Here is a 27,712-nt window from a genome sequence, read left to right as displayed (position 1 = left end):
GTGGCGGCGCTGTTGACAGCTGCGGCTCACCTGCAATCCGTCTGTTTTTACTTTTTTGTTGTTTTCTTGTCTTGTTTTAGTTTATTAGGTTGTGTATATGTGTGTGTGGGGGGGGGGGTGAAACATGTTTTTTTGTCTCTTCCTTCGGGGGAATGCGACTCTTCTTGTCGTATCCCCCTTCTCTGCCTCCATCTGCGCTGAGGTCTAAAGGCGGAGCTGGCGGCCTCCAACTGCGACCGACCTCGAGGCTCCGGAGGCACAGCCAGCCAGGACTTACCAACGCGAGGCTGGCTGAATTCGGAGCTGAGGCGGCGTTCCGGTGGCCCAGCTTCAGGGCTGAGGCGGCGTTCCGGTGGCGGTGGCCCAGCTTCGGGGCTGAGGCGGCGTTCCGGTGGCGGTGGCCCGGCTTTGGGGGTGAGGCGGCGGCGACCTGAATTCGGGGCTCGGCCGTGGGCCAGTGGACGACATCGTCGGGAGCTCGCTGGTCACAGGTTGGTGACCTGTTTTTCCAGAGCTCCCGCAACTACAGCTGCGTCCGCTGGACTGGAGGGCGGCAGCATCGACCACCCCGGGCCACGGAGCTTGAAGCGGCCCGTTTGGGGAGCTTGGTTGAGCCACGGGACTTACTTACCATCATCCGGCGGGGTCACAACAACGGAAGCCTGGATCCCCTCAGCACAGAGGGAGAACAAGGAGGGAAGAGACAGAGACTTTAGCCTCCATCACAGTGAGGAGGTGCCTGGTGAACTCACTGTGGTGGATGTTAATTTGTGTTTATTGTGTGTTTTGTTATTTATTATTATATGTATGACTGCAGGCAACGAAATTTCGTTCAGACCGAAAGGTCTGAATGACAATAAAGGAATCCAATCAAATCCAATCCTATTGTAAATGTAGGATATTAACTTGCTTGTATCAACATGTCTATACATGCAGTCATCTAGTATATCTGGACCCACAGAGTGACAGTCTTGTGTATGTTTTCCGTCTCGGATTTGAAGATATCTGAAAAAATGATATTTCTCCTGTAATTCTTGAAACGAGAGGAAAATCCCCTTCTCGTAAAGATCTCCCACCGTTTTAATTCCTGAATTTTTCCATTGTGCAAACGCCTTATCTAAAGTAGACAGTTTAAACGAGGGATTATTAGCGATTGGTAAGAGAGAGAAATTTCTCAGTTTGAAGTTTGATTTCAACTGTTTCCAAATGCGTAGGATACTGTGTATTATCGGATTTTGCTCATACATTGATTTATTCAGATGTGTTGGAGAAAGAAGAATTGCGCCTATATTAAAAGGCAAACAATCTTCCCTCTCCATTTTTAACCAGTTTACCCGTTGGCATGTAAATCCAGTAGGATTACGTTTTTAATATTAGTCGCCCAGTAATGGAAAAGGAAATTGGCTGAAAATCACCATTTTCTTTCGATTCAGAATACTTGATTTTATTCCTGATTTTCAGCACTGCGATATTTTGCTTTAGTAAAATTCAACCTTTATTTTTCACTTAACTAAAAGTTTGCAATCTGTCACAAGGAAGTGTTATTTCAGGTTCAACATTTGAATATATTTTGACTTCCAGCAGCTAATTAAAAAACAGGCAAACATTTTCAGTTGACAGAAATCAGAATAACCGGCACTTTAGGACCGATTTCTAAGCAGCAACTTCACAGTTCTCACCAATGCCAAAAAAAAAAAATGCAATGTAGACTGTCTGAAATAAAATGCAAATGCTTGTTTTACATTCATTCATGTACATCCACTTTTATAATACTGTGATGGGAAATGTCTTGACCTTGTTTTAATAGCTGGAGACATCATATATCAAATAATAGTGGCTATATAGAGATAATGATATTCCACTGAAACTTTACCATTATTTTGTCTCGCCAACAGCAACATGTATTTAAAGTTAGAGCTTAAAAAAAGATCAGTTTTCGTACACAGCATTAGTATTTAATGAATTTCAGCTCTTCCTTCCATCGGTGTTTCCAAATCACTTCCGTCGCTTGTAACTTCGATGCCGGTCTTCATCGCGAGACTGATGCCGTCTGAAATTATACATAAAAAAGGTTATATCTGTGCCAGTGGAACAAAAAATACATTGTTTAATAATAAAGGATGTGCTCACTTCTCATGCTTTTTCTTTGAATCTCTCTCCCTTTTACATTCCGGGCTTCTTTTCCGTTCTCGTGGACTTCGGCTGTGATTGCTTTTCCATTTCTCTCGATCTGCAGTTTTATCACTTCCAGAAGACTGAGATTCAATTGAAGGAGATATTTTGTCTTTTGATCTTCTTCTACAACAGAAAAAAACATGCTCACTCAAAAATGCAAGGCCATTCCTGCAACAATAATCATCAATGTTTCAGTAGAGGTAAATTTAGTATATTAATTCCCTATAAAATGAAACAACGCAGTGTCCCCAGTCATATGGCAGCATAAACATATGTATTCTCTGCATGTTCCTCAAGGATTCTCTGGCCCTTTCAAAGTCTAAAATAGAGATGTGATCAGCCACTACAATTTTCTGACAAATGCAATCCCGAATGCTTAGATGCTAATATATATACACAACCCAGTCCGGTCACATTTGGTAAAAGAAATGTAAAAGAAATGTTCACATTTGGTAAAAGAAATGCACCATCTGGCCTTTTGCTCTTTCACACCATTCCAGTCAACCTTAGAAGCTTGTTTTGAGAAACTAATGAAGTTGCCACATTTAATATTTACGTATATAACTTCAACCAAGATTCCCTAGATGGTTCAGTGAATACATGATCCCAACAAATCAAAGCGATTACATGTTCAATCATTCATTTATAATTTGACTTATTTTCTTCAAACGTACCAACATTAATATTTTTGGTATTATGCTTGTCTTAGCGAATGGGAAATTTTTTTAAAGATCAGTTATCCATCATATATCAATGAATTGTATAAGAATTTGTATATCAAAGATTGACACAAAAAACTGGAGTAACTCAATGGGACAGGCAGCATCTCGCGTTGATGTTTCAGACTTCTTAGGGTTTCCTGTCCAGCTGAGTTTCTCCGGCTTTTTGTGTCTATCTTCGGTTTAAACCAACATCTGCAGTTCCTTCCTACATATATCAAATATTATTCATTTTATGCATTACCAAGATGCCCAGAAGACTGAGAGAAAAGTGGAGAGATAAAGCAGGCGGAATATTGGATAAGAGGAAGCAAGTAGCCAGGCTACCAGACATGGTGGATTTCTTGAACAAGGAAGTACGGTACATGTTAGAGCCACACTACGGGACTATTGAAAATAATAAACAATTGCAACTAACAAAGGTTCTACCTTTACCAAAACTGAAGAAAGATCAGAATCTATGAGAAGTAGTTTTGCTATCACAACCAGACCTGTGGAAACGACAGATGGAATGAAAGGAAATGTATCTACTAGCAAGCAAATAGTATTTTGTTTGTTATGTGATGAAGTTTGTCACACCATAAGATGGTGTCGAAGATTCAAGATGAAAGAATATGAAGAAAAGATGGATTTCTTGAAAGAGAAGGGAATCTGTTTTGGATGTTTGAAAAAAAGGACATATTGTGAGAGACTGTAAGAGCCCTATAATTTGTTATAAGTGCAGGCAATATCATTCTGAAGCACTTCACACTGAAGAAGAACTACCAGAGCATTGGGAAGAAGAACTGGAACAAATAGATGAAGAGCTATCAGAGCAAATAAAAGAGGATGAACCGGAGCAAACGGAACAGAAGGAGAAGCCAACTACTAGTGATGCTATCACCTCGCTGTGGGATATTCAGAAACACAAAGTGGAGGTATACACCTTCACAAAAAGGCGAGTTCACTTATTCCCAGATTTCATTTACTCCAAAAGGATTTTTTCGATCTGTTTCACAATCAAACTGAAACAAGCATAAAGTGGTCTACACACCTCCGTGTACTGGTGGGGCTTTTAAACAATAAAGAGCTTTGGCCTTCTTCTTCTTCTATTTCTTCTTCTTCTTCTGCATTATCAGATTCATTCTGGTCTTTCCACTGTCTTGACAATTCTTCCATATGTACATTAATAACATCCTTAATTATCTGTAAATTATATAAACAGGATATAATTTTAAGCTCATCATGAAATTCTTATATATTGTAAATCTATTTTGAAAATTGACCTCTTACCTGCTAGCTCGATATAGATATCACACGAAAGAAAGCTTGCGGGGAATATACAGTGCCATTCATAATGTTTGGGACAAAGACCCATCATTTATTTATTTGCCTCTGTACTCCACAATTTGAGATTTGCAATAGAAGAAAACATCACATGCAGTTAAAGGGCACATTGTCAGATTTTATTAAAGGCCATTTTTATACATTTTGGTTTCACCATGTAGAAATTACAGGGCACCATAATGTTTGGTACATATGACATCACAGGCGTTTGTAATTGCTCAGGTGAGTTAATTATCTCCTTAATGTAGGTATAAGGGAGCTCAGCACCTAGTCTTTCCATCACCTTTGGAAACTTTTATTGCTGTTTATCAACATGAGGACCAAAGTTGTGCCAAAGAAAGTCAAAAGTCAAATACAATAGACAAAAGAGGCCATTATGAGACTGGGAAACAAGAACAAAACTGTTAGAACACAACTGTTTGGAACATCATTAAGAAGAAAGAGAGCACTGGAGAGCTTACTAATCGAAAAGGCACTGGCAGGCCAAGGAAGTCCACAGCTGATGACAGAAGAATTCTCTCTATAATAAAGAAAAATCCCCAAACACCTGTCCGACAGAGCAGAAGCACTTTTCAGGAGTCAGGTGTGGATTTGTCAATGACCACTGTCCGCTGAAGACTTCATGAACATAAATAGAGGCTACACTGCAAGATGCAAACCACTGGCTGGCTGCAAAAATAGGATGGCCAGTTATAGTTTGCCAAGAAGTCCTTCAAGAGCAACCACAGTTCCTGGAAAGGGTATTGTGCAGATGAGACGATGATTAACTTATATCTGAGTGATGGCAAGAGCAGTATGGAGGAGAGAAGGAACTGCCCAAGATTCAAAGCTTACCACCTCACCTGTGAAACACGGTGGTGGGGGTGTTATGGCCTGGGCATGTATGGTTGCTGATGGTATGACTCATTTATCTTAATTGATGATACACTGGTGGTAACATAATGAATTCTGAAGTGGATAGACACATCCTATCTGCTCAAGTTCAAACAAACGCCTCAAAAACGATTGGACGGCGGTTCATTCTAACGCAAGACAATGATCCCAAACATACTGCTAAAGCAACAAAAGAGTTTTTCAAAGCTAAAAAATGGTTAATTCTTGAGTGGCCAAGTCAATCACCCGATCTGAACCGAATTGAGCAAGCCTTTTACATGCTGAAGAGAAAACTGAAGGGTACTAACCCCCAAAACAAGCATAAGCTAAAGATGGCTGCAATACAGGCCTGGCAGAGCATCATCAGAGAAGACACCCAGCAACTGGTGATGTCCATGAATCGCAGACTTCAAGCAGTCATTGCAGGCAAAGGACATGCAACAAAATACTAAACATCACTACTTTCATTTACATGACATTGCTGTGTCCCAAACATTATGGTGCCCTGAAATGGGGGGAACTATGTATAAACACTGCTGTAATTTCTACATGGTGAAAACTAAACATATAAAAATGACCTTTAATAAAATCTGACAACGTGCACTCTAACCACATATGTCTTTATCTATTACAAATCTCAAATTATGGAATGCTCAGGCAAATAAATAAATGATGGTTCTTTGTCCCAAACATTATGGAGTGCATTGTAAAAGCTGACTAAGTTTATTTAGGTATATAAAAAGGAAAAGATTAGTGAACACGAATGTAGGTCCCCACAGTCAGAGACAGATGAATTTATAATGAAAAACAAGGAAATGGCAAACAGTTAAACGGGTAAAGTGGTGGTGCTAGATTTCTTCACTAAGGAAGACACAAACAATCTCCCAAAAATACCGAGGGGACCGAGGATCTGTTGGGAGGGAGGAACTGCAGGGAAACCACATTAGTCAGAAAATGGTATTTGGTAAACTGTTGGGACTGAAGGCCGATAAATTCCCAGGGCCTGATGGTCTGCATCCCAGAGTAGTCAATGAGGTGGCCCTAGAAATTGTTGATGCATTGGTGATCATTTTCCAATGTTCTCTCGATTCAGGATCAGTTCCTGTGGACTGGAGGGTAGCCAATGTAACTCCACTTTTTAAGAAAGAAAGGAATTATAGACCAGTTAGGCTTACATCGGTAGTGGGGAGATGCTGGAGTTGATTATCAAAGATGTTATAGCAGTACATTTGGAAAGCAGTGATTGGATCGGTCTTGGTTCTTGGTTTCTTGGTCCTCCAAAATATTCCAAATGGAATTTAAACTGGAGGTGGTGAAGGGAGGGCTTAAGCCAGAAAGGGTTATTGGGAAGAAGTAAAAGTCAGCATGGATTTATGAAAGTGAAATCAAGCTTGAGCAATCTTTTGGAATTTTTGGAGGATGTAACAAGTAGAATGGATAAGGGAGAGCCAGTGGATGTGGTGTATCTGGACTTTCAAAAACTCTTTGACAAGGTCCCACACAAGAGATTAGTGTGCAAAATTAGAGCACATGGTACTGGGGGTAGGGTATTGACATGGATAGGGAACTGGTTGGCAGACAGGAAGCAAAGAGTAGGAATTACTGGGTACTTTTCAGAATGGCAAGCAGTGACTAATGGGATGCCGCAAGGCTCGGTGCTGGGACCCCAGATGTTTACAATATATATTAACGATTTAGACAAGGGAATTAAATGTAACATCTCTCAGTTTGCAGATGACACAAAGCTGGGTGGCAGTGTGAGCTGCGAGGAGGATGCTATGAGGCTGCAGGGTGACTTGGATAGGTTGGGTAAGTGCGCAGAAGCATGGCAGATGCAGTGTAATGTGGATAAATGTGAGGTTTGGTGGCAAGAACAGGAAGGCAGATTATTATCTGAATTGTGTCAGATTAAGAGAAGGGGAGATGCAACGAGACCTGTGTGCTTGTACATCAGTCACTGAAAGTAAGCATGCAGATACAGCAGGCAGTGAAGAAAACGAATGGCATGTTGGCCTTCATTGCAAGAGGATTTGAGTTTTGGAGCAAGGAGGTCGTACTGCAGTTGTACAGGGCCCTGATAAGACCGCTCCTGGAGTATTGTGTGCAATTTTGGACTCCTAATTTGAGGAAGGACATTATTGCTGTTGAAGTTCACCAGGTTAGTTCCCGGGATGGTAGGACTGATATAGGATGAAAGAATGGGTCGACTGGGCTTGTATTCGCTGGAAATTAAAAGGATGAGGGGATCTTATAGAAACATATAACATTCTTAGAGGATTGGACAGTGTAGATGCAGGAAAAAATGTTCACAATGTTGGAGTCCAGAACCAGGGATCACAGTTTAAGACTGAGATGAGGTAAAACTTTTTCATCCAGAGAGTTGTGAATCTGTGGAATTCTCCACAACATAAGGCAGTGGAGGCCAATTCACTGGATGCTTTCAAGAGAAAGTTAGATTTAGCTCTTAGGGCTAAGGGAATCAAGGGATATGAAGAAAAAGCCGGAACGGGGTACTGATTTGGGATAATTTGCCAAGATCAGATTGAATGGCGGTGCTGGCTTAAAGGACCGAATGGCCTACTCCTGCACCTATTTTCTATGCCTGTGTCTATGTCTCTAATATCTGCCAATTTCCATTGTTCTACACTAGGAATAAGGGCACCATCAGCAAAATCAATTCATTTTGTCCTTCTAATATCTTTCTGGTGGTCTTCCTGTTATTTCCTAGTGTAAGCTAATGGAAATTGAATCAATTAAATGGCATTAGAAAATTGGAATAGAAAACTTAATGCAAAATTATATAGCATTGACTATTTTCAATACAATAGATAAGTTTACACATTACCTCAGTATACGATTTTTTGGTGATATGAACATTCTTGGCTCTATAGGATTGGCGTCTACGCTTGTAATCTCTCATTTCAGCAAGAATTTCAAGGTGCGATTTTGGTTCATTTTGGTCGTCATCTACATCGGAATGAAGAGAATTTTACTTACAAAACATGGAATCATGGCATACCTTATCAGGCAATTATTGTGTGTAATGAAGTTGCTGACTGCAAAAACAAACTAGCGTTGCGTCATTAGAATGCACCTGTGATTCCAGCTCCAAGGCAGAAATGTGGAATGACCTGTTACTTACATTGTTAGCACAATTTAAAATATACCATAATCTCGCAAGAAAAGTAATGGATTTTTTTTTTGGAAGACTACATTTAGACAAGTACATGACTCTTGGTATTTTAATTTTGTTTTAATATTCTTTCCTTCAACTTTAGATACTTACACCGACTCCAAATGATATTAAAAAAAACTTTAACAGCTTGAGAAAGCAAAGCTCCATGCAAGGTTTTGCCACCTACCCAGCATTTTGGGGGAAAGCCGTCTACTGCGATTCCGTGCTAAAGAAAAACCTATCAATCACCTTTACATTATTTACATTTTCAACTGACCTAGACAAATTGCTTACTGGGATATTGGGAGAATTTTCGAGAATTCTACCATGTAAAAAAAGCTTCTTGACATCACCCCTGAACAGTGTGTCTGCTTTGTCTAAGTCTGAGACATACTTCAGTTTGAACAGCTGATTGTTGTGAACATTGTTTGGTGCCATGGACAGCAAATTCGATCCATTAAAATTTCTAATTTTAGGAAATACAATATGACGGCTTCTTCACTCCCCTCCCCCACAAAGGAAATAGTTCTTCATCTTCATATTTCCTTTCATGATACCTCAGTTGGGGCATTCATTAACTGAGGTATTAATGAAAAGAAAGATGTAGATGAAGAACTACGTTTTTCTTGTGCAGCCAATCCTAATATTTTTAATAATTGGTATTCTGGTGATTATACACATATGAGCATATTCTTACAACTTCCTGAAGTGTAATACCCAGAACCAGAGGCAAGGTTTTAAATGGAGCCCATCCATTGATTTATACAGATATACATGTTGTATTTTGGCTTCTTGGAGATAAAGACAAACATCTCAATAACCTTTGAATTAGAAAATCCCCTCATCAATTAAAGTTGAAAGTGGAAACAATAGTTTTCTTCAATTTCTATTAATACTCCTTTGCATTTTTGCGTGTCCAACTAATTTGATGTTGCCACAAATATAGATGTACAGCTCTTTATTCAACTCGTACAAACTATATTAGTTAACATTAATATGTAATTAATTTGTAAACTCTTGTTTTAGTCATCTCATTTACTCCTAACTCATTTACATTTTAAATTCATATTATTTTTACACTTTAGGGTCAGCTTCACCTTGGATTTAAAACCAGAATTTCCATGTGTTGTTTGCAGACAATATTAGTAAAAAAAAGCAAGCTAGTTTGAACTTTGCAGTTGTTAAATAACAAATTAAGTACAAACCTCTGCCGAGTTTTGCCGCAAGGTCCACGTACAAATCACTGTCATTTTCAAAAGACTTCGAGTTGTTTTTCTGCTGACTTTCTTTGACAACGTGTTCATATATAGCCAGGCGATCCGCAGGAGTCAGGTCACGAATAGAACGTTGATGATTCTCAGGAACTTCAATAGGTATTGATGAATAATCACCTAGGTACATCAATAATTTATTTAATTACTTCTAAACTTTACATATTTTCCAAAAATATTGCAAATATATAACTTCAAGTATTGGAAAATGGGCTAGTGTTGGCAAACAAAAAAAATTAAATTCTTATATCTGTACAATAAGCGAGATCGGTATTCCGACTGCGCATGCCCAGGTCATAGGTCACTCGCGATAAACATTCTTGGCAACTGTGCTACTGCACGTGTGCAGACCTCCGTTTTGTCCGTGGTCGGGAACGGGCCTGGGTCTCTGGCGTTGTCAAGTTGCTGCTGGGCCGACCCAATCCCTACCCGGGTGTTCCGTCCCTGCCTGGGGGCGACCGGGTTGACCGGCGGCCCTGGACTGGCAGGACGCCGGCCCGGGGCAGTGGTAGCCCTGGGCTTGCAGCCCACGCGGAGGGGAGGCGCTGGCTCCAGCTTGGCTCTGCACCGGCTCCCGAGGAGGTATAACAGTGGCTCAGCGGGTCGAGCAACATCTCTGGAGAAGGGTTTCGAACCGAAACATGACCCATTCCTTTACTCCAGGGATGCTGACTGTCCCACTGAGTTGCTGTGGCATTTTTTTGTGAGTCCCCGTTGATGGCTGGTGCTCGGCTTTCGCCGACGCCGGGGGTTTGGCCAACGATGCTGGATGGGGTGAGAGCTGCGGCTGGCGGTCCCCGGCACGTCAGGGAGCGGGTTCCTTTAGAGTTGGGCTGGAGTTGGCGCTTCTTCTCCACGCTGGCTGTGGGCCTGGGGCCGCTGCTGATCCGGGCCGGTGTCCCGTCGGTCCAGGGCAGTCGGTTGGCCCGGCAGGGCAGGTTGAGTTGGGCTGGAGTCTGCGTTTCTTCTCTGCGATGGCTGTGGGCCTGAGGCCGCTGCTGCTCCGGGCCGGTGTCCCGTCAGTCCGGGGTCGCCCCGGGCATCTCCGGCTGCCTCCGGACGGGGATGGGACACTCAGGGGGAGACTGGGGCGGTCCAGTGGCAGTTCAGCAGCGCCGGGGACCCGGGTTCGATCCTCGCTGCAGATGAGGCGCAGGTGTGTGTGCGTGCAATGTCTCTCCGCCGGTCCAGTCTCTCCGTCTCCCACTCGCATCTGCCCGCCCCTCTCTCAATGTTACACCCCGCTCTCCCGCTACCTGGTACCCCGTTCCTCAGATTAAATATATTTTTACACATAAATTATGAATAAAGATAAGAATTTATACAAGTTTATAAAGCCAGCGCTTCATTCGCTTTTTCTTTATCGCGAATGAACTTTGACAAATCCCATGATTCCTTGCGTTTTTCGGAATACCTAACTCGCTTATTATAGATACATCTCTGAAGATATTTAGTAATCCATTAATAGACATTTTGAATGAATATAGTTTTAAAATCACAACCTTGGGAGTGATCCCGTATTAGTTATAATCCTTAAAACAACAGTGTTGTCACCTCTTGACCAAGTCACAAGGGTGATTTCCTGAATCAGCGTGTTATTTTCAATTGGATGATCTCCTCCAAACTCACTAACAGCGCAGTTTTAATCATTCCAGCAACTAATAGAGACCTAGAATACATCTTTAGAAAGTCTAGACATGGCCTGCAATCTCAATGCATTCCCAATTGGAAGCAGCAAATTGAGGAGATAATTTCGGCAGAACATTTGTCCCAAGGTTCTGACTGCGTTGGTGAGTGATGATACACTCTTACCAATAATCAAACATAAAAAAACTTAAGATAAACACAAAATGCTGGAGTACCTCAGCGGTTCAAACAACATCTCTGGAGAAAAGGAATAGGTGGCTTTTCGGGTCGAGACCCTTCTCCAGATGCAGAGTCAAAGGAGATGGAAAATAGAGGTATGAAAAGCTACAAAGGACAGATGAATGAAATGTATGAGAAGAACGAATCAAAACCAGCAAGGAAGGGATCAAGGCAAGATGGAGCCCAGGATGGTGCATCATTGGCTGTGGAAAAGATGATAACGAGTGGATACAAACAGTGAAACTAAGCAGGTCGACAGTGAAACTAGTTGGACAACTAGGGTGGGGGAGGGAAGGAGAGGGCTTACTTAAAATTAGAGAAATCAATATTCATACTGCTGGGTTGTAAGCGGCCCAAGCGAAATATGAGGTGCTGTTCCTCCAATTTGCATGTGGCCTCACTCTGACCGTGAAGGAGGCCTAGGACAGAAAGGTCAGTATGGGAAGGGGAGTTAAAGTATTTGGCAACTGGGAGATCACGTAGGCCAAGGCGGACTGAGCAAAGGTGTCGTTACGTTTTGCAAAGCCGTTGGATTTTTCATCCAACAATGAATTATAAAGACAAAATTGTTTTCAAAACTATATTTAGCATTAAGTTCCTGGTTTCATCCATCAATTTGCCACACTGGGAGTTACTAGATTTCTAAATAAAAACCATCCAAATAAATTGACACATTTGACTGGATCACATACAATTAAATAAAAATTAAGTCAATTTCAAATTCAGACAATGCCCCATAGCACCTGTAGGTAAAGGACCAGTGAAGAGGCAGCTATGACTATGCATCAGAAAGCGTGGGTAACAAGCAGTTACAAATAAATGCAATGAGTAAATATGGTAAGTTTAGATTTTTACAATTCATGTTACGTAATGAATTGAGGTAATTAAAAGGTTCACAAAAAAGTCATTTTGCCAAATATTTAAATGATGTTCTACAGATTTAGTGGAACAACAATGAACTCTTGTCGCAGCAAATCGGATAACTGAAGCTTAAAAATTCTGAGTAAAAGGTGACCAATATATTTCAATGTCAAAATAAGCTAAGTCATATAATGGTCTCTGTGAAGCACTGAAGATATGGATAAAAGACTCACAAAAAAAAACCCGAATCTGTTTATTACCTCTTAAAAAAAAAACATTTAAGGTTTTATATTTAAAATTTAAGATTGACAGTTTAACACACACCAGTGATGGCAAATTAGTCAATAATGTCAAATATGCTAATTCTACTACATCCCAATAAAGTCACCCATGAAATTGAAAATAGTCAGTGTTTTAATGCTTACTCAAAATGCATTTACTATCCGTTAATCACTGGCAAAGTTGCTAGTTGGAGACGCTAGTTTACAAAATTAGCCAGTGTTGGAGTAACTCAGCAGGCAGCATCTCTGGAAAACATGGAGAGGTGACATTTCGGGTCGGGACCTTTCTTCAAACGTGTAGGTGACGTTACGGGTTGGACCCTACTTCAGATAAACCTTACTTACCCTTCAAGTATTGATTATTTATGAAAACATTAACTATATGAATACTTTAATTAGCACAATGCAAAAAGTTTTCAACCGTGTCTTCCTATGTGCACTAGAAGAGAGTTTGAACCCCAACCACTCCAGTGCAAAGGATACTTCCTGCTTCATGTCACCCTATTCAATCCATTTGCTACTGAAACACTCATGAACAAAGTTATTTCCAGATTTAACAACTAAATGCTCATTTGGCTGCCAACATTGTTCCCACTTCTACCTCACTTTGAAGATAAATTCATCCAAAACCTTGTAGCACACATTGTGTAACAGCACAGGAAGATCAGTTCCGTCCTTCTGCTGGCCATCATTGGCTCCTAGATCCCAAATTACTTGGTTTTAAAACTTCAGAACAAAATCACTCATGCGCTTAACCTCTGCATCTTTCTAAGTCTGTAATGATAAGATGTGAATCCAATTTCTCTCCGATTATAGTCTTTTGCCCATCCCGCACTTTATGCATAACTCAATGATGAGCATATTGCATCTGTCTAGATTCCAAGTTCTTGAATTCACTCCTAAAATTTCTCAATTGAACTAGTCACCAAAATCTGCTTCTATGATCATATGTCATCTTTGGATCGCAATCAATTTTGTTTCTTCAAGCATCTTCGTAAATGCAACATTGCTGATGCTACTCTGCTTTAGATTTCCTGTGACGAACTCCACAAAATTTTAAAGATATAAAATCTTTAAAGATAAACTTTATAAAGAAATGTTAAAATAAGTATTTCTTGCAGGAATTGCTTTATGCAACAATTAAAAACTACGTTTTGAAAAGTGAAAAGGAGTTAACACCTTTCACTTTATATCCTCCAGTTAATGAAAAGAGATACAGCAGGCCACTAAAGTACAGGCCTGCTCGGATAAAATATTTAATGATTTTTATTGGTTTAAATAGGTTACTTGGAAAACAATAAGCAAAGATTAATATTCTTTAATACGATCTTTGAAGTTCCATTTAATCAATCCATTCATGGTCCATTTTTAAAGGATATAATAATATTAAAAGGATACTGTATGACATCAAGTAAAATTCTGTGCAAATCTGTACATGAGGAGAACATTCTTTCATGTTCATCATTCCTCTGTCAAATATACTCACCCCTGTTACTGAAAGAGAAAAACCAAAAAGTTTAAATTATCATGTTCAAAATAAATTAAATATTTAATGAAATGTGCATCATAATTACAGTATAGTTTACTGTCACAGTGTAAATATTATGCATCAGCTAAATTTTAGATTAAATTCCAGGAATTAAAATTTAACAGCTGATGTACAACAAGCAAACTTCAATCACACCCTCATGGCCAAAATCTTTCAATGACATTGGGCAAAAAAGGTACAAGCCAATTGGACTGTGTTTATTGATATTTTTTTTACACAAAATGTTGATTTATTAAACCGCACCTAGGCAATCTAACACATTTAGATTGGTCTAATATCTAAATCTGCAGTCAAGTGTCATCCAGAGGGGAACAGATTGGAACATAATGTAGAAGTAAATGCTGATTAGCATTCAGTGGTTTATGTATGACAGTCTCAAGATCTTCAAAAAGTTAACATGACACATCTACAAGTATGATACTTTTTTTTCTGGAAAACATTATGGGAATGGAGTCTCATACTGCATAGAAAACCTGAATTAACACTGCATGGTACTTGCATTTTTCTATAGCTCGAAACAAAATGAATCATTCAATTTGTTAGAAATATTTTTAGCATGGACATGTAAACTGTGCACTCCTTCAATAAAGCAAACCTTTCTTTGGAACAAAGGAGGAACTCTTATTCGTCACCACAGCTGAGCCACAGTTGCAGATTTGCATGAATCTCCTGAAACCTATTTCTAAACTGCAAGGGTCCATGAGAAATATCAACCTTCAACTCCATCAGTCCAATACTCTAAACACAATTAGTGACTAATAAAGGGAGAAATTCGACAAAGTATTTTAGAAACATAGAAAATAGGTGCAGGAGTAGGCCATTCGGCCCTTCGAGCCTGCACCGCCATTCAATATGATCATGGCTGATCATCCAACTCAGTATCCTGTACCTTTTTCTGGAAAACATTATGGGAATGGAGTCTCATACTGCATAGAAAACCTGAATTAACACTGCTTGTTACTTGCATTTTTCTATAGCTCGAAACAAAATGAATCATTCAATTTGTTAGAAATATTTTTAGCATGGACATGTAAACTGTGCACTCCTTAAATAAAGCAAACCTTTCTTTGGAACAAAGGAGGAACTCTTATTCGTCACCACAGCTGAGCCACAGTTGCAGATTTGCATGAATCTCCTGAAACCTATTTCTAAACTGCAAGGGTCCATGAGAAATATCAACCTTCAACTCCATCAGTCCAATACTATAAACACAATTAGTGACTAATAAAGGGAGAAATTCGACGAAGTATTTTAGAAACATAGAAAATAGGTGCAGGAGTAGGCCATTCGGCCCTTCGAGCCTGCACCGCCATTCAATATGATCATGGCTGATCATCCAACTCAGTATCCTGTACCTGCCTTCTCTCCATACCCCCTGATCCCTTTAGCCACAAGGGCCACATCTAACTCCCTCTTAAATATAGCCAATGAACTGGCCTCAACTACCTTCTGTGGCAGAGAATTCCAGAGATTCACCACTCTATTTTGTTCTACATCATAAAGAAAACAAGGTCATGTTGTTGAAATGCACTATGTTTTTTAAAGAAACAAAATTACCAATTAATATTTCAACAGTCCTTTATCCCTGAAAACATGAATTAGCTTTCTAACCAATTTTAACAGACAGGATGACTTCAATTACAGCAGCAAGCATAAACCTCAATATTAATTAAAACAAAAGTTAATTGTTAAGAATTATTTCACAGGTTACTGTATTAAAGTGCAACTATATTATGAATTTTCATTCCTAAACCTGGTTTCTTTTGTTATCTTTTGATTGAAAAATGAAATAAGAGTTACAATGAACTATTTCCGCATCAGGAAATAAAAGAATTGAAGTTTTAGGTAGCTTCAATAAGGGAATAGAGACTACAAGGGAAGAGAGAATACCAGAATAATTTTTAATATTAATGTTCAATATTAGCACGTCTCAATAACTAAATACAAAATTCTTCACTAAAGATATTATAATGTTTAAAAATACATACATTTCTCTGTTCCAGGCAAAGCTACTGAAATTATTTACAAAAAAAATGCCAGAAATCTGCAACCTTTGCAATCAATGTAACAGATGATGATGGTGACTTTTGGTTGCCTCTAATGCTGTCTATAAGGAATATAGATGCAGAAGCAGCCATTTAGTCTCTTAAGCCTGCTCTGCCATTCAGGTGGAAAACAATTGATCCTTAAATACCCTTACCCTAAAGAAAGCTACTAAATTCAGTCTTGATGTGCAAACGGCACAGCATTTTGCTGTTCCTAATAGTCTTTTGGAATATGAAGAAAATGTTGTGAAAATCCAATAACATACTGTGTGAAAGAGTCATTTGCGTTTTCGAAAAAATTCCAATGTTTAATTTATTTGCCCACCATTTTTGTGTCTCCCCCAGTTGTCAACAGAGAGAACAGTCATATAGTATGTTGCTTCCATTAATGGGTCGGATGGATTTTTTATTTCTAATATCCATATTTTTATTAATTGTGTGTAATAATACAGATACCTGGTAATTAAAGTAAAATATTTGGTAAAGGTATATGATAAATAACTGAAGCTCCAGTCGTACAAATTATGTACAAGAACCAGTTCAAGACTAATGTTTTCAGTTCCAGGAACCTACATTAAATTTACATTGCAATCACATCACTCGTGATCTTCAAAATATTAGGAAAACAGATGCGGATTGTCACTTACTTTGTGAAAACACTCTCTCTTCTTTTCCAAGTGGAGCTTTACTTCTTGCTTCTTGAATTATCCGGGTCTGCACATCTTTGTCTAAATAGAACAAGATAATATAGACCTTATTGTACAACATTGTACGATGGCATTTCATATATGGAAATGTCTATCATGAAATAAAGTCAAAGAAGATATTTTAAAGTGGATGCTCTATAGCACTTTTCCTCAACAACCAGTTCACAAATCACAGGTGTACTCATAAATCTTTGAAAACAGATTAATAATGAGTATATGAATTATTTTAAGGAAACAAAAATGACACAAACTAATTGGACTTTCGACTGGAGTGGTAGTTTAGAAATTGCCGAATAGCAAATGTTAAAGTTCGAGATCCATCTTCCATAGATTTGACTTTGAACTTACTCTTTTAAATTAAAGCACTGTTCTCTACTGATATTAACAGGAGTATAAATTAATGTTAAACAAGGATTTTATTTCCCATACTCTCTGGCAAAGCAAATACACTGGATGTATTTTTCAAACGAAAAAAATGTAGGACATATGTAACAGATGAGGAATGTAATGAACATTGTAATAAGGGAAGAATAGGTGAAACGACAAGGAAGTAACTGACCTTCAACAGAAAATAGAGCACTAAATATGCAACATACAAGGTTATTCCAAGCAAGCAAAATGTGTATACCAAACCTCCATATAGGGTGTTCCCACTGTAATCAATGACACAGAGCCGGCAAAATGATTCAACATCTTGAGACCAAAAATCCACATTTAGAAAATGTTGAATGTTTCCAAATGACACAAGATAGTGGAATTCCAAAAAAATCTACTGCAAATTATAACAACTACAGATGAAGATACAACAACATTGCTCCTCCTGGTCCTTTGCATCGACAAATGCAAATTATCATTTGCATGAAGATGGACAAGGACAAGGCCATAGACATTGTTTGTATGGACTTCAGCAAGGCTATTGAAAAGGTTCTGCATGGTAGTCCGCTCTGGAAGGGAGACTCAGCTGCCTGGAAATAGACTTGGCTTCACTGAAGAAGCAAAGGGGTTGTTTTTTTGGACTGAGGGGTCCATGTCAGTTCAGACGGGCAGCCAGCTAGGCTTGGCATCAAAAAGATTGAGAAACACTGATCCAGAGATTTTCATTTGACTTTTGCTAAGGAAGTATAGCTTAAATGTGTTTTTAATAAGAATATAGCATCAAGTATTACTTCCAGATTTTTTGCTCCAACTAAAACAATTCTAAGTAATTAGATATACCCAGGTAAATGCAAGAATCTACGGACATTTTAGAGGTGTAACAAAACTTCCACGAACAAACATAATAGAAATATAACTGCTGGATGACAATAGACAAAAGACAATAGGTGCAGGAGTAGGCCATTCGGCTCTTTGAGCCAGCACCGCCATTCCATGTGATCATTGCTGATTATCCACAATCAGTACCCTGTTCCTGCCTCCTACCCATATTCCCTGACTCCACTATCTTTAAGAGCCCTATCTAGCTCTCTCTTGAAAGTATCGAGAGAACCGGCCTCCACTGCCCTCTGAGGCAGAGAATTCCACACTCACAACTCTCTGTGAGAAAAAGTGTTTCCTCGTCTCCATTCTAAATGGCTTGCCCCTTATTCTTAAACTGTGGCCCCTTCGGAATGACCTCAGAGAAGGGTTAAACGCATACTGATCAGCTTAAGTTAGGTATCAATCATATATTTTATACTCAAAGAGCAGTCAGTAAATATAACATTCTTATTAACCTTATGCAAACTATTTTAGCAAAATATTTAAAAGTTGCAGCTGAAGCAATAAAGCTACTTTCCTTGAAAATTGGCAATATACTTACCCATTTTAAAGGTTGACACTGGAGTGTTCACATAGGCAAATGCAGGGTCATACATCTCTGCCTATATTTCACAGGATTTAAGGAAACATTATAAAATTAAAATGTTGACATAAAAACTCAGAAGTATTTAACTGCTCATTTAAGACGAGAACTAAAAATTGTTGGATTTTGACGCACAGCTGACGCATTGAGAAAAGTCATCTATTTTAATGTTAGTGGGACCGCACTTAAAATAGCCTGAAACATCTAAAATTAAATAATATTGAATATAATTAATTTTCTGATCGCCTTCATGACTCACCTTAAATACATATATAGATATGATAAAGATTAGGGTGTCTTGTTGTATGGTTCAAAATGACCATTCCTATAGCTGATAGTTTCACTAAGATTTCTAAGCTAGCTGGTCCATGAATCAACTCACGTCAAACCTCTTTGCATGTGCAGACAACACAGAAATTTGAGGCAAGCTGGAGATCTGGTGCCATTGTTGGACTTACTGCTAATTCCAGCAGCTGATAGGCTGAACATGGGTGGAAATTGTACTACACGTCCACACTCTTGACGTCATGCTACAACGGGCTCATAAAAAACATCTGAGGCCCTATTCATTAGAAGGGGACGATTACTTTGAAAAAGACAGCTTAAGCAATCTGAAGAAGGATCCAGACCTGAAATGACCCCTATCCATTTATTCCACAAATGCTGCCTGATTCATTGCTTTACTTAAGCACTTTGTGTTTTATTTAAGTGGTTTACCCATTTTGCTTTGTTTTTAATTATATGCTATCATTTTAAAGATGTTTGTAATTACATTACTGTTTTAGTTATTTAAATCGGAAATTTAAGATGTTTCCAACCACTGGCAACAGGGCCAAAGGCCTTAATTTACAGTATATGACACTTAATGTCTCCTTACATTAAGACGACTATTCCACTTCACAGGGAGCTTCTGATAAACAGAATCTGTTTGGCCACTGTGCCACGTCAGAATGCATTTGTCTCGGCAGCCAGGAACTGTGAGTTCCATTCAGAGGGAAAAAGAACCCCAATAAACAAATCACAGTTATTGAACATGCAGAAATAACAAGTATTAGGAAAATTCATAGTATGATAGCTTTTTAACAAAAAGATTTGGGGTAAGATTTGTGTTCAAACTGCAAATATGAATGTCTTTCATGAAATTGCGACAGCATACAAAATAGTTTTGGACAGATAAAGCTTTAATCAACAGAAAACCCACCAGTCTAACCATCTGGCAATAACGGAAAGATGAAAAAAAAGAGTAAAGATGAAAAAAAACTTTCAAGGATATTAAATAAAAGCAGTTACATATTAAACTAATGTGCATAATTAACAAAAACAATTACATCACACCAACCTCTTCCTCTTTAGAATATTCCAGTTTTCTCAGCCTGCAGGATGCAACATGTTTCTCCAGTGATGATTTCGGAAGTCTGTGATTTGCATCAAATGGACAAGTAGCGATTGGATCAGGCTGGAAAATTTAATGGGATGCCAAGTTATTTACAGGATTAAAAAGATAAGCAATATGGATGAAAATGGCAGTTAAAATGCAAAGAATGTTATATAAATCCACCCATGTCCAATGTTTAAACAAAAAAAACCCCAATTGTTCACCTCTTTTGGAATAGATTTTCAAGTAAATACATCTCGACAGTATGATCCTTCATTCTGAGGAAGAGCACTTCACTATTAGCAATAATTGAGTTTGTTTTCTTTGGAGTGGAGAAGCCTAAGGGATGATTTGATTGACTGCACCAAAATCATGGGCACAGATGATAATGAGACATTTTCCATATTAACAGAGGTATGTGAAGCCAACTGTTTTGAACTTGGGTTTTAAGATGGACAGTGATTTTAAATTAGATCATCAAATAGGCGCGGTAGTTAAGTCCAGCTTCTTTCATTTAAGGCAGCTGGCAACGGTGAAGCCCATTCTTGAGCGGCAGCATTTTGAAACAGTAATCCGTGCCTTCATCATGTCTAGGCTGGATTACTGTAACGCACTCTATTTTGGAGTTACTCGATCTTCCCTGGCTCGTCTCCAGTTGGTTCAGAATGTTGCTGCTCGCCTTTTAACTGGAACTCGAAAGAGGGAGCACATAACACCAATTCTGGCCTCCCTCCACTGGCTGCCGGTGTACTTTTGAGTTCATTTTAAGATTATTTTATTTGTTTTTAAATCTTTAAATGGTCTCGCCCCGCCTTACCTCTCAGAGCTGCTTCATCCCTACGCTCCTGCCTCAGGTCAGCTGATCAGCTGCTCCTGGAGGTACCTAGGTCTAAGCGGAAGCTCAGAGGGGATAGAGCCTTCTCTGTTGCTTCTCCGACATTATGGAACACTCTGCCGTTGCACATCAGACAGGCCCCCTCACTGTCCATCTTCAAAACCAGTCTTAAAACCCTTTTCTATTCCTTGGCTTTTGACCTTGCATGAGACTTTGCTCCTGTTTTAGTGTTTTTAATGTTTTTTATTGTTTTCTCTCTCTTTTTTAATGTTTTTATTGTCTTGTAATAATTTTTTGTTCATGATTAGTCATGTACAGCACTTTGTTGCAACAGTGGTTGTTTTTTAAAGTGCTCTATAAATAAAGTTATTATTATTATTATTATTATTATTATCTACTGTATAAACAGATAGCATAGTTTTAAATAGATATTCCAAACTATAGTTTTGTTCTGAACAAGAAAAGGTGGAGGAAAACATATCCAGATAAATGTGGAATGTTCAGTCAAGCACTGAGATTTTAATCAACAAAGTATTAGTTGTACATGGACTGGAGAACAGAAGGAATGACAGTTTAAAATTTAAAATTAGATACCAGAAGTGCTCCAGAAATGGATTTGTCACTACTCATGGAAGGTTGGTTAAGAAGGTTCAATGGTTGGGTATTAATGGTGGAGTAGCAAGATGGATTCAACAGTGGCTGAATGGGAGATGCCAGAGAGTAATGGTGGATGGTTGTTTGTCAGGTTGGAGGCCAGTGACGAGTGGGGTGCCACAGGGATCTGTGTTGGGTCCACTGTTGTTTGTCATGTACATCAATGATCTGGACGATGGTGTGGTAAATTGGATTAGTAAGTATGCAGATGATACTAAGATAGGTGGGGTTGCGGGTAATGAAGAAGAGTTTCAAAGTCTACAGAGAGATTTATGCCAGTTGGAAGAGTGGGCTGAAAGATGGCAGATGGAGTTTAATGCTGATAAGTGTGAGGTGCTACATCTTGGCAGGACAAATCAAAATAGGACGTACATGGTAAATGGTAGGGAATTGAAGAATGTAGGTGAACAGAGGGATCTGGGAATAACTGTGCACAGTTCCATGAAAGTGGAATTTCATGTAGATAGGGTGGTAAAGAAAGCTTTTGGTGTGCTGGCCTTTATAAATCAGAGCATTGAGTATAGAAGTTGGGATGTAATATTAAAATTGTACAAGGCATTGGTGAGGCCAATTCTGGAGTATGGTGTACAATTTTGGTCGCCTAATTATAGGAAGGATGTCAACAAAATAGCGAGAGTACAGAGGAGATTTACTAGAATGTTGCCTGGGTTTCAGCAACTAAGTTACAGAGAAAGGTTGAACAAGTTAGGGCTTTATTCTTTGGAGCGCAGAAGGTTAAGGGGGGACTTGATAGAGGTTTTTAAAATGATGAGAGGGATAGACAGAGTTGACGTGGAAAAGCTTTTCCCACTGAGAGTAGGGAAGATTCAAACAAGGGGACATGACTTGAGAATTAAGGGACTGAAGTTTAGGGGTAACATGAGGGGGAACTTCTTTACTCAGAGAGTGGTAGCTGTGTGGAATGAGCTTCCAGTGAAGGTGGTGGAGGCAGGTTCGTTTTTATCATTTAAAAATAAATTGGATAGTTATATGGATGGGAAAGGAATGGAGGGTTATGTTCTGAGCGCAGGTATATGGGACTAGGGGAGATTATGTGTTCGGCACGGACTAGAGGGGTCGAGATGGCCTGTTTCCGTGCTGTAATTGTTATATGGTTATATTATATGGCAAAAAGGGGGCAGGAAAAGACAAAACACCAATCTACAACCATTAACCAGAAGCAGATAGATGACTGGATGCCATTCAAAACATCTCAAATAATATAAACCCCTTGTTTAATGCGTCACTTCAGAAATGATAATTTTAAATTATTTCATTGTCTACGGTATGGCAGCCAACATCAATAAATAACTGAATACTGATACCATGGGTTGTTTAAGAAGGAACTGCAGATGCTGGAAAATCGAAAATGCTGGAGAAACTCAGCGGGTGAGGCAGCATCTATGGAGCGAAAGAAATAGGCGACATTTCGGGTCGAGACCCTTCTTCAGACTAATACTATGGGGTTTGGTTACTCCATGGGATCATGGGATCTTTGTAGGTGGAAGGAAAATAAAGTTAATGGGGAGATCAAAATGGGAAATGTAAATAGACACTTGATGATTGGCTAGTGGAGTCAAGGGATATGGGGAGAAGACAGGCACGGGTTATTGATAGGGGACAATGAATGGCCGTGCTGGCTCGAAGGGCCGAATGGCCTCCTCCTGCACCTATTTTCTATGTTTCTATGGAGTTTGTTTGCTGAAGGCCTCGTTTTTGTACTTTATGACTCCATGCCAATTATACTTTTCCTACAAAAGGATAATTATCTGTAGGTGGAACATCAAATCTAAAATTATGCCAAATAATTCAGTGCTCAGAATAAATAAACATTGTCATCTCATCAAGGCAGTTTTCTATTGTGGGAATCACCGTTTTCTTAATTTTTTTTTTTTTTAAACGTTTTAAATTAAATAAAGTAGTTGATGTACTGCAAAAAATGTTGTAGTACAACCAGTAAACCGTTTTTAATTGCACCTATAACTGGTTTCATTATAAAATCTTTATGAATGTCTTACAATTGAAAAATGTTAATTATAGGTAACCGTTTGCATATTTGCTATTGGTGTGGAATATACCGGAAGACTGGAGGGTTGCTAATGTACCTTTAAGAAGGGCTGCAAGGACAAGCCAGGGAGATGTAGGCTAGTGAGCCTGATTATATAGACTCAGTGAGAACTTTGGCAAGGTCCTACAAGGTAGGCTACTCCATACGCGATCAAGGGTGTGTCAGCCAACTGGTTTCAAAATTCAGAATAGTGTTGCAGTTAGAGAAAATGCAAATAAAGTACAAGGGCCACAATGAGGTACATTGGGAGATCGCAACTATGCCCTTAGCTTGTGAGAAGACTGTTCAGTAGTCTGATAACAGGGAGTAATAAGCAGTTCATGAATCTGATGGCACATGCTTTCAAGCTTTTATATCTTCTGGACAATGGGAAATAGAAGTGGGAATGATCGGGATGCAAATAGTTTTTGTTTTGTTGGCTGCTTTCTCGAGGCAGCATTAAGTATACAAGGAGTCGATGACTGGTGTGTTTTATGGACTGGTTTACATTCGTATCTCTCCACGATTAGAGAATGTAGTTGTTAATAAATTTATAGATTACACCAAAATTGGTGGTACAGAGGACAGTGAGGAAGGCTATATTTGTAAACAAATCTTGATCAACTGGGGAAATGTACCAGGAACAGCAGATTAAGTCAAACCTGGTAGGGACTTGCACCAAAAATGGTTGGGCACTGGAGTGTATTGAGGGGCATAAAGACCAAGAGGTTTAAGGACACGTGTCCCTGAAAGTGGCAACAGTTAAACAGGGAGGTAACAGCAACGTTTGGCCCACAATTAGAGAATTGAGTACAGGATCATGTTACTCTTGTGAGACCACATCTGGAGTACAGTTGTGTATAGTTCTGCTTGCTCTGCTATGAGGATATCATTAAGCTGGAAAGCATGCAGAGAAGATCAACCAGGATAATACCAGGGTTGGAGGACTTGATTTGTAAAAAAAAAAAGGCTGGGTATACTGGGTCTTATCCCCTGGAACATGGGAGGCTGATGGGTAATCCTATCCTTCAAACAAAATCATGCGAGGAGAGAGCTCTAGGGGCTAGTGAGTCAAGGGATATGGGGAGAAGGCAGGCACGGGTTATTGATAGGGGATGATCAGCCATGATCACAATGAATGGCGGTGCTGGCTCGAAGGGCCGAATGGCCTCCTCCTGCACCTATTGTCTATGTTTCTAAGTATCGATAAAATAATAGTCATCCTTTTTCCTGAAGTAGAGGAGACGAGGACCTGAAGTTTATAAGGTGAGAAGAAAGATTTAGGAGAGACCTGAGGGGCAATTTCTTCTTTCAGAGAGTAATGTGTATATGAAACGAGTTCCCAGAGGAGACCCCAGAAGCAGGTACAATGTTAAAGTTTAAATTATATTTAGACAGGCACATGATAGAAAAGGTTCAGAGCTACTGGCCAAATGGAACTACCATTCACAAGTTTATACTGTAAGTAAATTAATTTCAGGAACAAATGCATATAAAGGGCAAATGTCTACCTCAAAAGTGGCCAGTTAGTTGAGCAAGAAAATGAACCCCAGGTAATTATTGAGGACTGAGAGAAGTTTAGTTGCAGGGGCAATGTTTAACCCAAATAACAACTTGTGGTAAGGGGGAAGAACTTTATGTAGCCACGATTATATTGCGCACAAACATAGAGATTTCAAATGCACAGTACCATTTAGACATTTAATACTGTCAGCAAGCTAATTAATTCCAGGAATTAATGGAGGGGGTTAAGTGATGATTAATTGCAAGGGAAAGATGTGACCGAAATGATTCGGTAACATGGACAGCCAGCCTGTGTGTGCCAGGGCACCCTGTAGCACAGTGTCAGGTCCGTCTCCTAGGGTAGGCACCCTGTAACACAGTGTAGGGACCGTCTCTAATGGTGGGCACCCTGTAGCATAGTGTCAGGTCCGTCTCCTAGGGTAGGCACCCTGTAACACAGGCTAGGGACCGTCTCTAAGGGTGGGCATCTTGTAACACAGTGTAGGGACCGTCTCTAAGGGTGAGTGCCCTGTAACAATGTAGGGACCGTCTCTAAGGGTGGGCGCCCTGTATCACAGGCTAGAGACCGTCTCCAAGGGTGGGCACCCTGTAACACAGTGTAAGGACCATCTCCTCGGGTGGGCACCCTGTAACACAGGCTAGGGACCGTCTCTAAGGGTGGGCGCCCTGTAACACAGGCTAGGGGCCGTCTCCAAGGGTGGGCACCCTGTAACACAGTGTAGGGACCGTCTCTAAGGGTGGGCGCCCTGTAACAATGTAGGGACCGTCTCTAAGGGTGGGCACCCTGTAACAGTGTAGGGACCGTCTCTAAGGGTGGGCGCCCTGTAACAGTGTAGGGACCGTCTCTAAGTGTGGGCGCCCTGTAACAGTGTAGGGACCGTCTCTAAGGGTGAGTGCCCTGTAACACAGTGTAGGGACCGTCTCTAAGGGTGGGCACCCTGTAACACAATGTAGGGACCGTCTCTAAGGGTGGGTGCCCTGTAACACAGGCTAGGGGCCGTCTCCCAGAGTACGTGCCCGCCGCGCTAGGCCCAGGCCCAGGCCCCGCTCACCGGCCGTTCGTGGGTCTCGGCGCTCCAGCCCAGCGCGTCCAGGACTCCCTCCACGGCCTGGGCACAGTTCTGCGTGAACCTCGCCAGTTCGCTCACACGCTCCAGGCGACTCTGCAGCCGCTTCGAGTACTCGATGTTGGCCGCCGCCTCCTCCTCCTCCACCGCTGCCGCCGTTGCCACCGCCACCGCCGCCATCTCGCCGCCGCCGCCGCACTCACGTCCTCCGCGCCTGGGAGCGGCCGCCGGAAGCGCGGTCCCACCTACTGTCCCACCTACTCTCCTCTCCTTCTCTCCCCGCGCCACTCGTGGCTCGCTGGGGATCTGCTGCAATTTTTATTTTATTTTTTTCATTTTAAACCTCACGCAAAGAGTTGTCTGGTCGAAGAAAGGCCGAGAGCTGGAATGTCACCCATCCTTTCTCTCCAGAGATCGAGATGCTGCCTGACCCACCGAGTTACTCCAGCACTTTGTGTCTATCTTTGGTATGAGCAGCAACTGCTGTTCTTTGTTTCTACATAACGGAATTTAAAGCCTCCCACTGTTTGTAATGGGTCCAACTAGCAAAGACCACTTCTTGCTCACAATTCCCACCACTTTTATAACATTTGAGGAGATTCAGTATATCAATGAATACTCTCTTGAACTGCAGGTAGAAATTGGTAGGCTGCATAGCATTCTGATTTATAATTGTCACGTGGGCCGAGGTACAGTGAAAAGCCTTTTGTGTGTTATCTAGTCAGTGAAAAAACAATCATTATTACAATCAAGCCATCCATAGTGGACAGATAGTGGCTCGAATTAGGTGCAGGAGTAGTACTCCTGCACCTAATTTCTATGTTTCTATGATAGAGGATGAAGTATATAATGATTAGTGTAATATCAATTCTGATTAAAGATAGTTTGATGGTCTCCAATGAGGTAGATGGGAGGTCAGGACAACTCTAGTTGGTGGGAGAACAACTAGGAAGAAACAGTCCCTGGAGATATCCATTTTTAAACTTCTGCACCTCTGGCCTGAGGGGAGTGAAGAGGGAGTGACAGGTGATCTTGACATCATGTTCAGTACAGACATTGTAGGTTGAGGGGCTTGTTCCTTTGCTGTATTGTTTTATTGTCTACTAGACCAAGTGCGGCGGGGGGGGGGGGGGGGGGGGGGGGGTTCGGCATCACTCTCACACTAACCAACCCCAAACACACAGGTGGGGGTAGGGGGGGAGATGGAGACGGGGTGGGGAGAGGGGAGGGTGAGAAGAGGGGAGGGAGGGGAGAGGGGAAGGAGGAAACGGGAGAGATTTGGGAGAGAGAGAGGGAGGGGGAGGAGAGTGGGGAGTTGGAGGAGAGCGGGGTGGGCAGAAAGGGGGGGAGAGGGGTAGGGGGGTGGGAGAGGGGTAGCGGGGAGTGGTGCAAGAGAGAGGGGAAGGGAGTGGGGGGGAGATGGGGGTGAAGAGGGGGGGAGGAGGGAGAGGGGTGAGGAGAGGGGAAGGGGAGGAGGGAGAGGGGTGAGGAGAGGGGAAGGGGAGGAGGGAGAGGGGTGAGG

At 40.6% G+C, this 27,712-nt stretch overlaps 1 protein-coding gene across 1 annotated transcript; it reads right to left on the bottom strand.

The window, feature by feature from the left end:
* Window positions 1-1,477: 1,477 nt before the first annotated feature.
* Window positions 1,478-26,422, bottom strand: snrnp48 (small nuclear ribonucleoprotein U11/U12 subunit 48). The gene is made up of 9 exons (XM_033019022.1): window positions 26,176-26,422; window positions 20,028-20,144; window positions 18,647-18,707; window positions 16,789-16,869; window positions 9,474-9,659; window positions 7,939-8,060; window positions 3,928-4,079; window positions 2,131-2,298; window positions 1,478-2,050 (listed from the first exon to the last, which is right to left on the bottom strand). The coding sequence occupies exons 1-9, from the start codon at window positions 26,368-26,370 to the stop codon at window positions 1,996-1,998; spliced, it is 1,137 nt and encodes a 378-aa protein (XP_032874913.1). The 5' UTR covers window positions 26,371-26,422; the 3' UTR covers window positions 1,478-1,995.
* Window positions 26,423-27,712: the final 1,290 nt, after the last annotated feature.

This window comes from Amblyraja radiata, chromosome 4, assembly GCF_010909765.2.
Source record: "Amblyraja radiata isolate CabotCenter1 chromosome 4, sAmbRad1.1.pri, whole genome shotgun sequence".
Taxonomy (NCBI): domain Eukaryota; kingdom Metazoa; phylum Chordata; class Chondrichthyes; order Rajiformes; family Rajidae; genus Amblyraja; species Amblyraja radiata.
Note: the sequence above shows the minus strand (reverse complement) of the source record. Positions and strands in the feature narration are given on the sequence as shown.

Excerpts from the sequence above, each read along its gene's own strand:
- snrnp48 (XM_033019022.1), bottom strand. The coding sequence starts at position 26,370 with ATGGCGGCGGTGGCGGTGGCAACGGCGGCAGCGGTGGAGGAGGAGGAG. Across the intron at positions 9,660-16,788 it reads AGAGAGAGTGTTTTCACAAA|GTGATTATTCATCAATACCT; the intron begins GTAAGTGACAAT and ends TGATGTACCTAG. Across the intron at positions 8,061-9,473 it reads TGCGGCAAAACTCGGCAGAG|ATGACGACCAAAATGAACCA; the intron begins GTTTGTACTTAA and ends ATTCCGATGTAG.